At 37.3% G+C, this 16,045-nt stretch overlaps 1 protein-coding gene across 2 annotated transcripts in view; it reads right to left on the bottom strand.

The window, feature by feature from the left end:
• CWF19L2 (CWF19 like cell cycle control factor 2) overlaps nt 1–16,045 on the bottom strand; it is a 194,148-nt gene that overhangs the window by 151,121 nt on the left and 26,982 nt on the right. For both annotated transcript variants that reach the window (XM_079929782.1, XM_079929783.1), the window contains exons 4-5: nt 13,156–13,266; nt 12,279–12,398 (exon numbers count right to left, since the gene is read on the bottom strand). In XM_079929782.1, the coding sequence (XP_079785908.1) occupies nt 12,279–12,398; nt 13,156–13,266 (231 nt within the window). The remainder of the gene's footprint in view (nt 1–12,278; nt 12,399–13,155; nt 13,267–16,045) is intronic.

Raw genomic sequence — 16,045 nt, 5'->3', positions numbered from 1 at the left:
GCACCTGGCGCTGCCGGGGCTCCCACTATCCAAGTAGCCATGCCACCTCCATGCCCTGTCCTCACCAGGACAGACCCAACTGCTCCAGGGAAGCCTCGGGAGCAGACTCCTGTGGGTGGCCCACACACATAGATGGGAATAAAACCACAGCTGAGCCCCAGGGGTGGGACAACTAAAAAAGAGAAACAAAAATCTTTCCATCAGTTACATAACTGGCAAATTAAATCCCCATAATCAGCTAAGTAGATACTGTGCCTATGGAATATCTGAAAGGACAATGAGTACTCCCACAAATGAAAATGGTCTAGCACTGACACCTGTGGACTTTGGGGGCAAGCACACACATGAGTGGGGCCAGATCAGAGTCTCAGCTGTCCCCACAGGGCCCACAGCAGGTCCAGAGACCAGCACAGAGGCACTGGAGGGTCTCCTGAGGAGGCAGGGGTGGGCTGTAGCTCATGGCAAGGACAATAACAGCTGAGACCCCAGGAAAACATTATTATTACTATTAATTTTACTCAGTTTTGATTCATTCTGTTGTTAAGTCTGTTGTTTTGTTTTTTTCTTTTTCTCTGTTGTTGTTGCTATTGGTTTGGGGTTTGTTTTTTTTTTTTTACTTTTATTGAGTCTCAATGTTTTTTTTTAACATACTTTTGATCTTCTTATATTTCTACTTTTACTTTGCTTTTCTGTTGTTCTGTGCTTTTTCATCGTTTTTTAATATATTTAAAAAATTTTTTTATATTTCCATTTTCCCTTTGCTCTTCTGTTCTGTGGGTTTTGTACCCATTACTATTTTTTTTTTCTTTTCTTTTTTTTGCAGTACGCGGGCCTCTCACTGCTATGGCCTCTCCCATTGCAGAGCACAGGCTCCAGACGCACAGGCCCAGCGGCCACGGCTCACGGGCCTAGCCGCTCCGCGGCATGTGAGATTTTCCCAGACCGGGGCACGAACCCATGTCCCCTGCATCGGCAGGCAGACTCCCAACCACTGAGCCACCAGGGAAGCCCCTCATTTCTTTTTTTTTGAATCATTTTTGTCTGTTTTGTTTTCTTTGCTTTATTCTTCAGTTGGCACTCTGCTTTGATTTTGGTATTTTGTTTTTGTTAGTTTTGTTTTTAATTGTTTAATTTTGCCTTGGGATTCTTTGGCTGTTCTCTTGTTTTCTGGTTTCTTTGGTTCTGTTTTTGTTTCTTCTCTCTCTGTGTGTGTGTGTGTGTGTGTGTGTGTGTGTGTGTGTGTGTGTGTGTGTGTGTGTTTGTTTCTTTGTTTTTGCTCATTTGATTTTGCTTTTACCATTTGGAGTTTTGTCTCTTTTTTTTTCTTTAATCCATGACAAGCTGCTTGTGGGGTCTTGGCTCCCCGACCAAAAGATGGGCCTGAGCCTCTGGGGGAGGAGGATAGAGTCCAGGATACTGGACTTCCTGAGAATTCCCAGTCCCAGAAAATATTAATCAGCAAAAGCTCTCACAGAGGTCTCTATCCGAATTCAAGAACCAGCTCCACCCAAATGCCTGCAGCCCCCAGCACTAGTTGCCTCACACCAAACAACAGGCAAAACAGGAACACATACTCACCCATCAGCAGACAGGCTGCCTAAAGTCGTACTAAGCTCACAGACACCCCAAACACACCACATGACATGGCCCTTTCCAACAGATGTAAAGGACTCAACTCCACCCACCAGAACACAAGCACCAGCCCTCCCACCAAGAAGCCTACAAAAGCCACTGGCCAAACCTCACCCACTGGGGGCAGAGACCAGAAGAAAGAGGAACTCCGACCCTGCAGCCTGTGGAAAGGAGACCTCAAACACAGTAAGTTAAGCAAAATAAGAAAACAGACAAATACCTTGCAGATGAAGGAGCAAGGTAAAAAGGCACAAGACCAAATACAAGAAGGGAAATAGGCAATCTATCTGAAAAGAATTCAGAGTAATGATAGTAAAGATGATCCAAAATCTCGGAAATAGAAAGGATCGAGAAGATGAAAGAAATGTTTAACAAGGACCTAGAAAAACTAAAAAACAATCAGTGATGAACAACACAATAACTGAAATTAAAAATACACTAGAAGGAATCAATAGCAGAATAACTGAGACAGAAGAATGGATAAGTGAGCTGAAAGACAGAATGGTGAAAATATAGCAAAAACTAACACACCATTGCAAAGCAATTATACTCCAGTAAACATGCTAAAAACAAAAAAAGAATGGTGGAAATAACTGCCACAAAGCAGAATAAAGAAAGAACAATGAAAAGAATTGAGGACAGTCTCAGAGACCACTGGGACAACATTTAGCACACCAGCATTTGAATTATAGGGGTCCCAGAATTAGAAGAGAAAGTGAAATGGTCTGAGAAAGTATTTGAAGAGATTATAGACAAAAACCTAACATGGGAAAGGAAACAGTCAATCAAGTCCAGGAAACGCAGAGTCCCATACAAGATAAACCCAAGGAGAAACATGCCAAGTCACATATTAATCAAACTAACAAAACTTAACACAACGAAAAAATATTAAAAGCAGCAAGGAAAAAGGAACAAAAAATATAAAAGGGAATTCCCATAAGGTTAACAGCTGATCTTTCAGCATAAACTCTGCAGGCCAGAAGGGAGAGGCAAGATATATTTAAATTGATGAAAGGGAAAAACATACAACCAATATTACTCTATCCAGCAAGGATCTCATTCAGATGCAACAGAGAAATCAAAAGCCTAACAGACAAGCAAAAGTTAAGAGAATTCAGCACCACCAAACAAGCTTTATGACAAATGCTAAAGGAACTGTTATAGGCAAGAAAAACAAGAGAAGGAAAATAACCTACAAAAACAAAGCCAAAACAATAAAAAATATGGTAATAAGAACATACATGTTACTTTAAATGTAAACGGATTAAATCCTCCAACCAAAAGACACTGACTTTCTGAATGGCTACAAAAATAAGACCCTTATACATGTTGTCTACAAGAGACCCATTTCAGACATAAGGACACATGCAGACTGAAAGTGAGGGGATAGAAAAAGATATTCCACGCAAATGGAAATCAAAAGAAAGCTGGAGTACCAATACTCATATCAAATAAAATAGACTTTAAAATAAAACTATTACAAGAGGCAAAGAAGGACACTACATAGTGATTCAGTGATCAATCCAAGAGGAAGACATAACAATTCTAACTATTTGTGCATCCAACATAGAAGCAACTCAATACATAAGGCAAATGCTAACAGCCATAAAAGGGGAAATCAACAGTAACACAATAGTAGTGGGAGACTTTACACTTACACCAATGGACAAATCATCCAGAAAAAAAAATTAACAAGGACACACAAGCCTTAAATGGCACATTAGACCAGATGGACTTAACTGATATCTGCAGGACATTCGATCCAAAAGCAGAAAAACTTTATTCTTAAGTGCACACAGAACATTCTCCAGGATATATCACATCTTGGGTCACAAATCAAGCCTCAATAAATTTTAGAAAATAGAAATCATATCAAGCATCTTTTTGGACAACAATGTGAGATTAGCTATCAATTACAGGGAAAAAAACTGTAAATAACACAACACACAAATGTGCTACTAAATAACCAAGAGATCACTGAAAAAAATCAAAGAGGAAATCAAAAAATACCTAGAATCAAATGACATTGAAAGCACAAGGACATAAAATCTATGGGAGGCAGCAAAAGCAGTTCTAAGAGGGAAGTTTATATCAATACAATCCTACCTCAAGAAACAAGAAAAATCTCAAATAAACAAACTAATCTTAAACATAAATCAACTAGAAAAAGAAGAACAAACAAAGCCCTAGGTTAATAGAAGGAAAGAAATCATAAAAATCAAAGCAGAAATAAATGAAATAGAACAATGAAAACAATAGCAAAAATCAATGAAACTAAAAGCTGGTTCTCTGAGAAGATAAACAAAATTGGTAAACCATTAGCCAAACTTATCAAGAAAAAGAGAGAGAGGACTCAAATCAGTAAAATTAGAAATAAAAAAGAAGTTACAACTATCACCACAGAAATACAAAATATTGTTAAGAGACTACTACAAGCAACCATATGCCAAAAATTGGACAACCTAGAAATAACAGACAAATTCTTAGAAAGGTACACCCTTCCAAAACTGAACCAGGAAGAAACAGAAAATATAAACAGACCAATCACAAGTACTGAAATTGAAACTGTGATTTAAAAACTCCCAACAAACAAAAGATCAGGACCAAATGGCTTCACAGGCGAATTCTAACAAAGATTTAGAAAAGAGCTAACATCTATCCTTTTGAAACTCTTCCAAAAAATTGCAGAGGGAGGAACACTCCCAAACTCATTCTACAAGGCCACCATCACCCTGATACCAAAACCAGACAAAGATATCACACAAAAAAGAAGATTACAGGTCAATACCACCGATGAACATAGATATAAAAATCCTCAACAAACTGCTATCAAACAGAATCCAGCAAAACATTAAAAGGATGATACACCATGATGAAGTGAGATTTATCCCAAGGATGCAAGGATTCTTCAATATACGCAAATCACACAATGTGATACACCATGTTAACAAACTGAAGGATAAAAACCATATGATAATCTCAACAGATGCAGAAAAAGCTTTAGACAAAATTCAACACCCATTTATGATTAAAAAAACTCTCCAGAAAATGGGCTTAGAGAGAACCTACCTCAACATAATGAAGGCCATATACAACAAACCCACAGCAAACATCATTCTCAATGGTGAAAAACTGAAAGCATTTCCTCTAACATCAGTAACAAGCATGCCCACTCTCACCACTATTATTCAACATAGCTTTGGAATTCCTAGCCACAGCAATCAGAGAAGAAAAAGAAATAAAGGAATAAAAACTGGAATACAAACTGGAAATGAGGAAGTGCAACTGTCATTGTTTGCAGATGACATGATACTATACTTGGAAAATCCTAAAGATGCCACCAGAAAACTACTAGAGCTAATCAATGAATTTAGTAAAGGCAAAGAACACAAAATTAATACAGAAATCTCTTGCATTACTATATACTAACACTGAAAAATCCGAAAGAGAAATTAAGGAAAAACTCCCATTTACCACTGCAACAAAAAGAATAAAATACCTAGGAATAAACCTACCTGAGGCGGCAAAAGACCTGTATGCAGAAAACTATAGGACACTGATGAAAGAAATAAGAAATGACACAAACAAATGGAGAGATCCATGTTCTTGGACTGGAAGAATCAACACTGTGAAAATGACTATACTACCCAAAGCAATCTACAGATTCAATGCAATCCCTATCAAATTACCAATGGCATTTTGAACAGAATTAGAGGAAAAATTTTCAAATTGTATGGAAACACAAAAGACCCCAAATAGCCAAAACAATCTTCAGAAAGAAAATGGAGCTGGAGGAATCAGGATCTCTCACTTCAGACTATACTACAAAGCTACAGTAATCAAGACAGTATGGTACTGACACAAAAACAGAAATATAGATCAATGGAACAGAAAAGAAAGCTCAGAGATAAACCCACACACTTACAGCCACCTGATCTTTGACAAAGGAGACAAGAATATACAATGAAAAGATATTGATAATGATAAGATGATGAAGATAAGATAATGAAGACAGTCTCTTCAATAAATGGTGCAGGGGAAACTGGACAGCAACATGTAAAAGAATGAAATTAGAACACTCCCTAACACCATACACATAAATAAACTCAAAATGGATTAAAGACCTAAATTTAAGGCTAGACACTATAAAACTCTTAGAAAAAAACATAGGAAGAACACTCTTTGACATAAATCACAAGATCCTTTTTGACTCACCTCCTAGAGTAATGAAACTAAAAACAAAAATAAATAAATGGGACCTAATGAAACTTAAAAGCTTTTGCACAGCAAGTGAAGCCATAAACAAGACAAAAAGACAACCCTCAGAATGGAGAAAATATTTGCAAACGAAGCAAGTGACAAAGGACTAATCTCCAAAATATACACACAGCTCATACGGCTAAATATCAAAACAACCCAATCCAAAAATGGGTCAAAGACCTAAATAGACATTTCTCCAAAGAAGACATACAGTTGGCCAACAAATACATGCAAAGATGCTCAACATCACTAATTATTAGAAAGATGCAAATCAAAACTAATATGAGGTATCACCTCACACCAGTCAGAATGGCCATTATCAAGAAATCTACAAACAATAAATGCTGGAGAGGGTGTGGAGAAAAGGGAACCCTCTTGCACTGTTGGTGAGAACATAAACTGATACAGCCACTTTGGAGAACAGAATGGAGGTTCCTTAAAAAACTAAAAATAAAACTACCATATGGCCCGGCAATCCAACTACTGGACACATACCCTGAGAAAACCATAATTCAAAAGATACATGTACCACAATGTTCACTGTAGCACTATTTACAATAGCCAGGACATGGAAGCAACCTATATGTTCATCGACAGATGAATGGATAAAGAAGATGTGTTGCATATATACAATGGAATATTACTCAGCCATAAAAAGTAAGAAAATTGGGTCATTTTTATTGATGAGGATGATCCTAGAGTCTGTCATACAGAGTGAAGTAAGTCAGAAAGAGAAAAACAAATACTGTACATTAAGGCATATATATGGAATCTAGAAAAATGGTACTGAAGAACCTATTTCCAGGGCAGGAAAAGAAATGTAGATGTAGAGAAAGGACTTCTGGACATGTGGGGGAAGGGGAGAGTGGGACGAATTGAGAGAGTGGCATTGACCTATATACACTACCATGTGTAAAATAAATAGCTAGTGGGAAGCTGCTGTATAGCACAGGGAGCTCAGCTCGGTGCTCTGTAATGACCTAGATGGGTGGGATGGGGTGGGGGTTGGAGGGAGGCTCAAGAGGGAGGAAATATATGTATACATATAGCTGATTCACTTTGTTCTGCAGCAGAAACTAACACAACATTGTAAAGCAATTATACTGCAATAAAAAAATTTTTCATTAAATCAAGTATAAAAAAATAAAATCAGGAACAAGACAATGTTGCCCAGTGTCTCCACTTTCATTCAACACAGTATTGGAAGATGTAACGACATCAATCAGACAAGAGAAAGAAATAAAAGGCATCAAAATTGGAAAGGAAGAAGTAAAACTAACACTATTTGCCCATGACATGATACTATATATAGAAAACCCTAAAGTCTTCACCAGAAAACTATTAAAACTAAGAAATAAATTTTATAAAAGTTCAAAATACAGATTAGCATACTGAAATCTGTTGCTTTTCTAAATACTAGTGATGAATTATCAGAAAGAGAATTCAAGAAAAAAAATCCCATTTACAATTGAATCAAAAAAGAATAAAATACCTGGGAATAAACTTAACCAAGGAGGTAAAGGACCTATACTCTGAAAACTATAGGACAACAATGAAGGAAATTAAAGATGATAAAAGAAACAGAAAGATATACCATGTTCACAAATTGTTAGAATGCTATTATAATGTCCATACTACCCAAAGCAATCCCTATCAAAATACCCAAGACATTTTTCAAAGATTTAGAATTAATAATCTTAAAATTTACATGGAACAACAAAAGACCCCAAATAGCCAAGACAATCTTCAGAAAAAAGAACAAAGCTGGATGTATCATGCTTGCTCACTTTAGACATTACTACAAAGCTACAGTAATCCAAACAGTATGGTACTGGCACAAAAACACACACATAGATCAATAGAACAGAATAGGCAGCTAAGAAATGAACGCACACACCAGTGGTTCAATTGATCTATGACAAAGGAGACAAGAATATACAATGGAGAAAAACAGTCTCTGCAGTCAGTGGTGCTACAACAATGGACAACTATATGTAAAAGAATGAAATTAGAACATTCTCTAACACCATATACAAAGAATAAACTCAAAATGGATTGAAGACCTAAATGTAAGAACAGAAACCAGAAATCTCGAAGAAAACATAGGCTAAACACTCTCCAATAAATTGTAGCCGTATTTTTCTGGATCTGTCACCTCAGGTAAAGGAAAAAAACACAGAATAAACAAATGGAACCTAATTAAACTTAAAAGCTTTGACACTGCAAAGGAAACCATCAACAAAAGGAAAGACAACCTACTGAATGGGAGAAAATATTTGCAAATGATATTTCTGATAAGGGGTTAATATTCAAAATATATAAACAGCTCATACAACTCACTATCAAAAAAAAAACCCAATTAAAAAAATGGGCAGAGACCTGAATTGACATTTTTCCAAAGAAAACATACATATGGCCAACAGGCACATGAAAAGATTCTCAACATCACTAATCATCAAGGAATTGCAAATCAAAACCACAATGAGGTACCACCTCACACCTGTCAGAATGGCCATCATCAAAAAGATCACAAATAACATGTTGGTGACGTGGAGAAAAGAGAATCCTAGTACATTTCTAGTAGGAATGTAAATTGGTACAGCCACTATGGAAAACAATAAGAACTTTCCTCAAAAAACTAAAAAAAGAACTACCATATGATCCAAAAATTCCACTCCTGAGGTACATATTCAAAGAAAATGAAAAGACTAATTCAAAAAGATATATGCACACAATGTTCATAGTAGAATTATTCACAACAGCCAAGATATGGAAGCAACCTAAGTATCCATCAATAGATGAATGAATAAAGAAGTTGTGATACATACACACACACACACACACACACACACACACACACAGAGGAATATTTCTCAACCATAAAAATAAATGAAGTTCTGCCATTTGCAACAATATGGATGGACCTACAGGATTTTATGCTTAGTGAAATAAGCCAAATACTGTAGTTATTACTTATATGTGGAATAAAATGAATATATAACAAAACAGACTCACAGATAGAACTAGTGGTCACCAGTGAGGAAAGGTAAGGTCAAGGGGCTCAACAGAGGTGGGGGATTAAGATGTACAAACTACTATGTATAAAGTAAATAAACTACAAGGATATATTGTACAGCACAGGGAATTATAGCCATTGTTTTATAATAACTTTAAATGGAATATAATCTATAAAAATATTGAATCACTAAGGTGTACACCTGAAACTAATACTGTATATCAACCATACTTCAATTAAAAATTAGATTAAATTAAAAATACAATAAAACTTTTAAAGACTTATTATAGGGCTTCCCTGGTGGTGCAGTGGTTGAGAGTCCGCCTGCCTGATGCAGGGGGCGGGGGTTCGTGCCCCGGTCCGGGAGGATCCCACGTGCCGCGGAGCGGCTGGGCCCGTGGGCCGTGGCCGCTGGGCCTGCGCGTCCGGAGCCTGTGCTCCGCAGCGGGAGAGGCCACAGCAGTGAGAGGCCCGCATACCGCAAAAAAAAAAAAGACTTATTATAAAAACTGTAACCATCATTTGAAGAAAGAAAATATATGGATGTTTGAAAACTGGCTTGTCTCACTCATTAGTCTAGATGATTTACTTCTGTACACAATAATCTGAATTCTTACCTAAGCAAAAGTCAAAAATTACTACAGGTTATCATAAATCAGGACTAAATCCAGGCATTTACAGAGCAGCAAAATAAATTCATGGGTAAAAGAATAATACTGTACAATTTCAAATACATTAAAAAAAAAAAGAAGCACCTACAGTTTCCCAAAAAGTTTATAATCTCATAAGGGAAACAGGATAAGACTATTAAACTACAGTGCTTTATAGAAAACTACAAGTACTATATACTAAAGGAACAAATAAAGTGCTATGGGAACATAAAGGAAGCAGAGATATATTTCAATCAAGCAAAATAATAAAAATTTCATCATATATATCAAGTTAGGCCTTGAAGGATAAACAGGATGCAGTCATACAGGGATAGAGGGCATGTACTTAGAAAAATCCAGATGAACAAAAATTCAGAGACAGGAATTTGCAGAGAAATACAACAGAAATTAATTAAACTATTTTGGTTGAGATGCAGATCACCCAAAGGAAAGAGTCCAATCTAATGTGTTTGGACTCTATTTGCAGGCAGCATTTTGTGGTCTTTAAAAGAGAATAATAAATATAGCACCTTTCTTTTCAATCTAGGCTCTGAGCAAGTTAAGAAACATAAAAAAAGCATAAGAAATAAAAGACAAAAATTACCTTTATTGCTAATGAAAGCTAAATTGGAATTTTTCTTTCAGTGAACAACAAATGCATCTGTTAACCCCACAATGAGGCAGATTTTCCCAGGTGTAGAATGCACTGAACCAACCCCGCACTTCATATCATTCCCCACACAATCTCTTCAAGCAGTCTGTTCCATAAGCAGGAAAGGCAGGGCTAAGCCAAGTACACCCAGTTTATTCTTTGCAAATTTTCTAATAGAAAATGTACTTCATATCCTCAAAGACAGAATGAGAAAGGAGGGTGGCATGAAACACCACTAGCAGAGCATCATCCACGGAAAAGGAAATACTACAAACAGCAAAGACACATTCCCCTTAACTTCAATCACTGAAGATTTCTAAACAGAATAATACCATGACAAAAGCTGTAGTTTGAAAAAGTTAGTCTGACATCAGTTGTAGGATGCTGAAAAACAAAAACGTTATTGTAACTGCCCAGGCAAGAATAAATTAGGGCCTGAACCATAATAATATTTAACGTTAACCGGTTCTTAGTTCCAGGGGCTGTCTTCAGTTCACTTCATATATTAACTCAGCTCCAGTAAAGATGATATAAATGAGACAAAGAGGTGAAGACATACAACTAACAAATGGCATTTAAACTAGGAGTAGCAGCAGGAATGGAAAAGATGATTTAGATGCAAAAAAAAGACAAAAATTACATAAGCAAATGAGCAAGTCAACAGACACTGACTTACTTGAATCAGAGAAGTTTATATAAGAATTTGTAAGAAAAGATTATATTAATTAGAAAAGCTGTAATTCAATGCTGGAAAGTTGGTAAGATAAGCATGACAAAGTACTATAGCTTCTTAGGAAAGGAAAGGTAGTTTTCTGTAACAGTATTTCTAAGAAAAACTAATCACTATTTCAATGTATTAAAGATACTCAAGAGTTTACTACATTCCGTTGTTTGATATAGAGAACAGACGAATATGTGCAAAACCGAAGATCATAAGCCAGGGATACCTGAACATACCAGACCATTCATGCCCACAAACAGCAGAGCATGATTTCAGAAGAAAGCATGTAATCACAATGGGTAAAATCAACTTCCTGACTTCATGCAGCTCCTCTTTCTTGCTCTACTACCCACTGGTTACCCCCCTTTGGTACTTTCCCCCTAACTTCCTCAGGTCTAACTCAGAGACAAAACAGAACTTAGTAAAGATATTCCAAAAACCTCTGGCCCCAAAGTTCCAAATGGGCAGCTACTTAATTATAAAGTCAATACAGTTTACCACACCAACGTTTTCAGAATTAAAATCAAACTGGGGAAGAAACAAAAACACAAAACATTGATCACAGGACTTCATAATCACTCTTTCATATTTTTCATTTATTTGTGCCTCTATGTTGCATTCAAAGTCTTGAACTTGATAGACTAAATTCTTAAAGACTATCTTCTTGTTCACTAATTCTGTCTTCAGCTGTATTCAGTTTGTTGCTTCACCATTTTACAAGTTTCTAATTTCAACTCTAATATTTTTCATTTATAATATTGGCTCTTTCTCAAATCCACCTTCTTATTAAACTTTTAACCCTTATTCATATTTTCTATACCTACTATTACTATATAAAGCTATTAAATATTCCAAAAGATAAAGGTTTTATGAGTCTGATTTGGTTGTTTATTGTTTCGGATGACTCTCATTCGTGGACTATCGTTACATTTTCATGTATAGTATGATTTTAGATTATGACCTTAAATGCCATAGAACTTGCTTCTGGGAGACCTGGGAGACCTAAATTGACAGTGTCATCCTTTAGAAAGGACTGGTAGTTATTTCTGCCAATCATTTCAAGGCACTACCAACTCAAGAATGCTTTAAATTCTCACCTTGAAGATTTTCAGCTGTAAACCAAATTCTGTACTCAACCATATATGCCCTAGATTTATAAATATAATATACATTTAAACTCATTTCCTACAAAAAAAATTTAAAAGAACATATCAGATTTCATAGTTGTTCCCACTGATTTATTAAATACCACCAAAAATAATATCTTACAAGGAAAACTGCATTTACATAAATGTGTATCAGTTAAAGGCAAATCAGAAAAGTAAAGCATTTTAAATGTTCTCTTACCTGTTCAAGTGCTTGGGTTTTCTCTTGCTCTATTTTCCTTATAGTTTCCTTTTCAGCTTTGAGTGATAATGATGACACAGTTTTAACAGACATAAAATCAACAGTCATCCATTCATCCCTCTGTTAAGAAAAAGAAGTCACTTCAATCTAAATTGATTAGAACAACACTAAACACTTAACAATAAATTAGAGATTCTGGAGGCACTGAAACCTGGATTAAATCCCACATGGCTGTATAACTTAAAGCAAGTTTCTTAGTCTCTCTAAGCCTTCTTCTCTCCCCTGTAAAAACGGGTTAAAATACCTACCTTTCAGGAATGTTTTAAGGAGTTAACAAGAAAACTGACTTAAGGCATCTAGCCCAATGCCGGATATACAACAGGCTCTCAAACATAGTTCTTTTCACCTTTCTTTCTTCATTGTTGCTAACAGTGTAAATATAGCATTCTTCCTCAGGCGTATGAACTATAACCCCAAATTTGTGAACTATTCAACTATAAGCGTTGCTAAGAAAATTATCCCATGAAGTGAAGGGAAAGAAAAACTGTGACTGAACTCTACTCGCTGTAGAAAAGTCAGATAGATGTAAAAATACAAGACTTCAAGTACATAAGGGGAAAAGTGCCACTTCCTTATCAACAACCAGAGGTAGGAAACCCTCTGAGGGACTAGAATAGGGACAAATGCTAACTTTCCCACAAGAGAAGAAGGGGAGTGAAAAGGATCAGCAAACAGCATTATTGCTAAAATTACTCATAAAAGTATACTGTTTACAAAGTCTAGTTTTTCTTCTGACTAAATTACAATCATCTTTCATTTTAACATTCACCTACTCTTGTAAGTTGACGCTTTCTTTGTTTAAAATCAGGCGGCTTACCTGAATAACTTCGTTGTCTTCTTTTTCTGACTTTTCATCTTTCACCTTCCAGGCCTTTTCCTTGCCAGAAGTGTGGGAGGAAACAGCCTCAACCCACTCATCTTCAGAGCTCTAAGAATATTTAACATATAAGTAGAATTCTCAAATTTACATATTTCCGCATAAAAACTGTGTGGTTCCACTCTTCCTCCTTTTCTCAACCCTTAAATATCAACTTTGTCTGTGTTTCCAGTCTTTGCCAATTATACTTTTTAATCTCTAGACATTCCCCTTGGGACATTAAATCCACTCTCATGACTTAAACTACCACAACTATACTGATATCTTTCTAATTTATCCACCCAAAGTTTCTGTGATTTAAACAACTGCCTACAATATTTAAACGCCATGCTGAACGCAGTAAGAACAAAAAGTGAACCCAGCACCTACTTCCACAATACTTGATCCTTCTTCTATATATCTGAATTAAGCTACCTGACATCACCAACCACCCACTTACCCGAGTCAGAAATCTCAGGATCATCTTACTCCTCCCATCTAAACCTATGACTGTCATTTCCAAAAGATTTCTCAACTACAGTGAACACCAAATGATTATCATGGGAGTTCACCTCCATCCCTGGCCACAACTGACTGTTTCAGAGGTAGGGACCTGAACCAATTAATTTCAATCATAGCCACTCTCCAGGAATTTGAAACCAAGGCTAAATGGTTTACTCTATAACAAAGGAGAACTCGAAAGCCATTGGCAGAGACCATTTCTGTCATGAGGCACAGAACTCAGGAAAAATTTACCTATATCAAGAAAAGCAAAAATAGAACTTAGAGGGGAAAAAAGGAAGATGGTAAGAAGATTCATAAAAGCATTCATGACTCTAGTTTGAGCTATTCCTAAAACCCAGGTGCATTCCTATATGTCCTATGAGACGTTTGTGTTCTAATAATAAATCCCTCCCTCTTTTTTTGGGGGGGGGGGTGGTTAAACCAACTTAAGTTTGGTCTCTGCTACCTACAACCAGGAGTCCCAACTAATATATACTCCTTCCTCCCCATTCTTAAAGCAGCAGCCCTAGATCAGATCTGCTTATCTCTCACTTAGACAACTGGAAAAACCAAGTTAGTCTCCAAAATCCCAGTCTTTCCTGCTCCCTTTCATTCTCCAACCCCCACCCTAAATACCTTTAAGTATCATAAAAGGCATGTCTGACCACAGTACTCCTCTTCTTTGACTCCCTGTCATAAAGACGACTGTTACGCCTTTTCTTTCCTACCAATAGAACCCAATTTCATTTGGAGATGTAATGTGCCTCCCTTGCTGGAGAGTGAAACCTTAATCAAGTCTCCAATAAGGTGGAAATGAAAGTACTATTTAGGACTTTCTGGAAGTTACAAAAAAGAGGGCATCCTCGTTCCTGTTATCTACACTAAGAGGTACATTTTAAAGACAATGGAGGAACAAAACTAGAAGACTTGGTCCCAGAAGACCACACTAAATTGCCTACTTGATTTCTTCTATATGAAAGAAAAGTTAGAGATTGGTTCAAGATGGCAGAGTAGAAGGACGTGCGCTCACTCCCTCTTGCGAGAGCACTGGAATCACAACTAACAGCTTAACAATCATTGACAGGAGAACACTGGAACTCACCAAAAAAGATACCCCACATCCAAAGACAAAGAAGAAGGTGCAATGAGATGGTAGGAGGGGCACGATCACAATAAAATCAAACCCCATAACCACTAGGTGAGTGACTCAAAACTGGAGAACAATTATACCACAGAAGTCCACCGACTGGAGTGAAGGTCCTGAGCCCCATGTCAGGCTTCCCAACACGGGGGTATGGCAACAGGAGGAATTCTCAGAGAATCAGACTTTGAAGGCTAGTGGGATTTGACTTCAGGACTTCAACAGGACTGGGGGAAATAGAGACTCCACTCTTGGAGGGCACACACAAAGTACTGTGTGCACCATGACCCATGGGGAAGGAGCATGGGTCTAGACTCAACTAGACCTACCTGCTAGTGTTGGAGGGTCTCCTGCAGAGGCGGAGGGCAGCTGTGGCTCACTGCAGGAACAAGGACACTGGCAGCAGAAGTTCCAGGAAGTACTCCTTGGTGTAAGCCCTCCCAAATTCCACCATTAGCCCACCAAAGAGCCTTTACACTCCAGTGTTGGGTCGCCTCAGGCCAAACAACCAACAGGGAAGGAACTCACCCATTAGCAGAAAAGAGGATTAAAGTTTTACTGAGCTTTGCCTACCAGAGCAACACCCAGATCTACCCACCACCAGTCCCTCCCATTAGGAAATGCACAAGCTTCGTAGATACACTCACTCACCAGAGGGCAGACCGCAGAAGAAGAACCACAATCCTGCATCCTGTGGAACAAAAACCACATTCACAGAAAGATGGACAAGATAAAAAGGCAGAGGATTATGTACCAAATGAAGGAACAAGATAACACCCCAGAAGAACAACTAAAGAAGTGGAGATAGGCAACCTTCCAGAAAAAGAATTCAGAATAAGGATAGTGAAGATGATCCAGGACGCAGGAAAAAGAATGGAGGCAAATACCGAGAAGATGCAAAAAATGTTTAACAAAGACCTAGAAGAATTAAAGAACAAACACCTAGAAGAATGAAAAAACAAACAGAGACGAACAATACAATGACTAAAACGAAAACTACACTAGAAGGAATCAACAGCAGAATAACCGAGGCAGAAAAACAAATAAGTGACTGGGAAGACAGAATGGTGGAACTCACTGCCACAGAACAGAATAAAGAAAAAAGAATTAAAAGAAATGAAGACAGCTTAAAAGACCTCTGGGACAACAATAAACAAACCCACATTCGCATTATAGGGGTCCCAGAAGGACACGAGAGAGAGAAAG

Source organism: Stenella coeruleoalba (assembly GCF_951394435.1).
Source record: "Stenella coeruleoalba genome assembly, chromosome: 8".
Taxonomy (NCBI): domain Eukaryota; kingdom Metazoa; phylum Chordata; class Mammalia; order Artiodactyla; family Delphinidae; genus Stenella; species Stenella coeruleoalba.
This window is presented reverse-complemented; position numbering and strand designations above follow the sequence as displayed.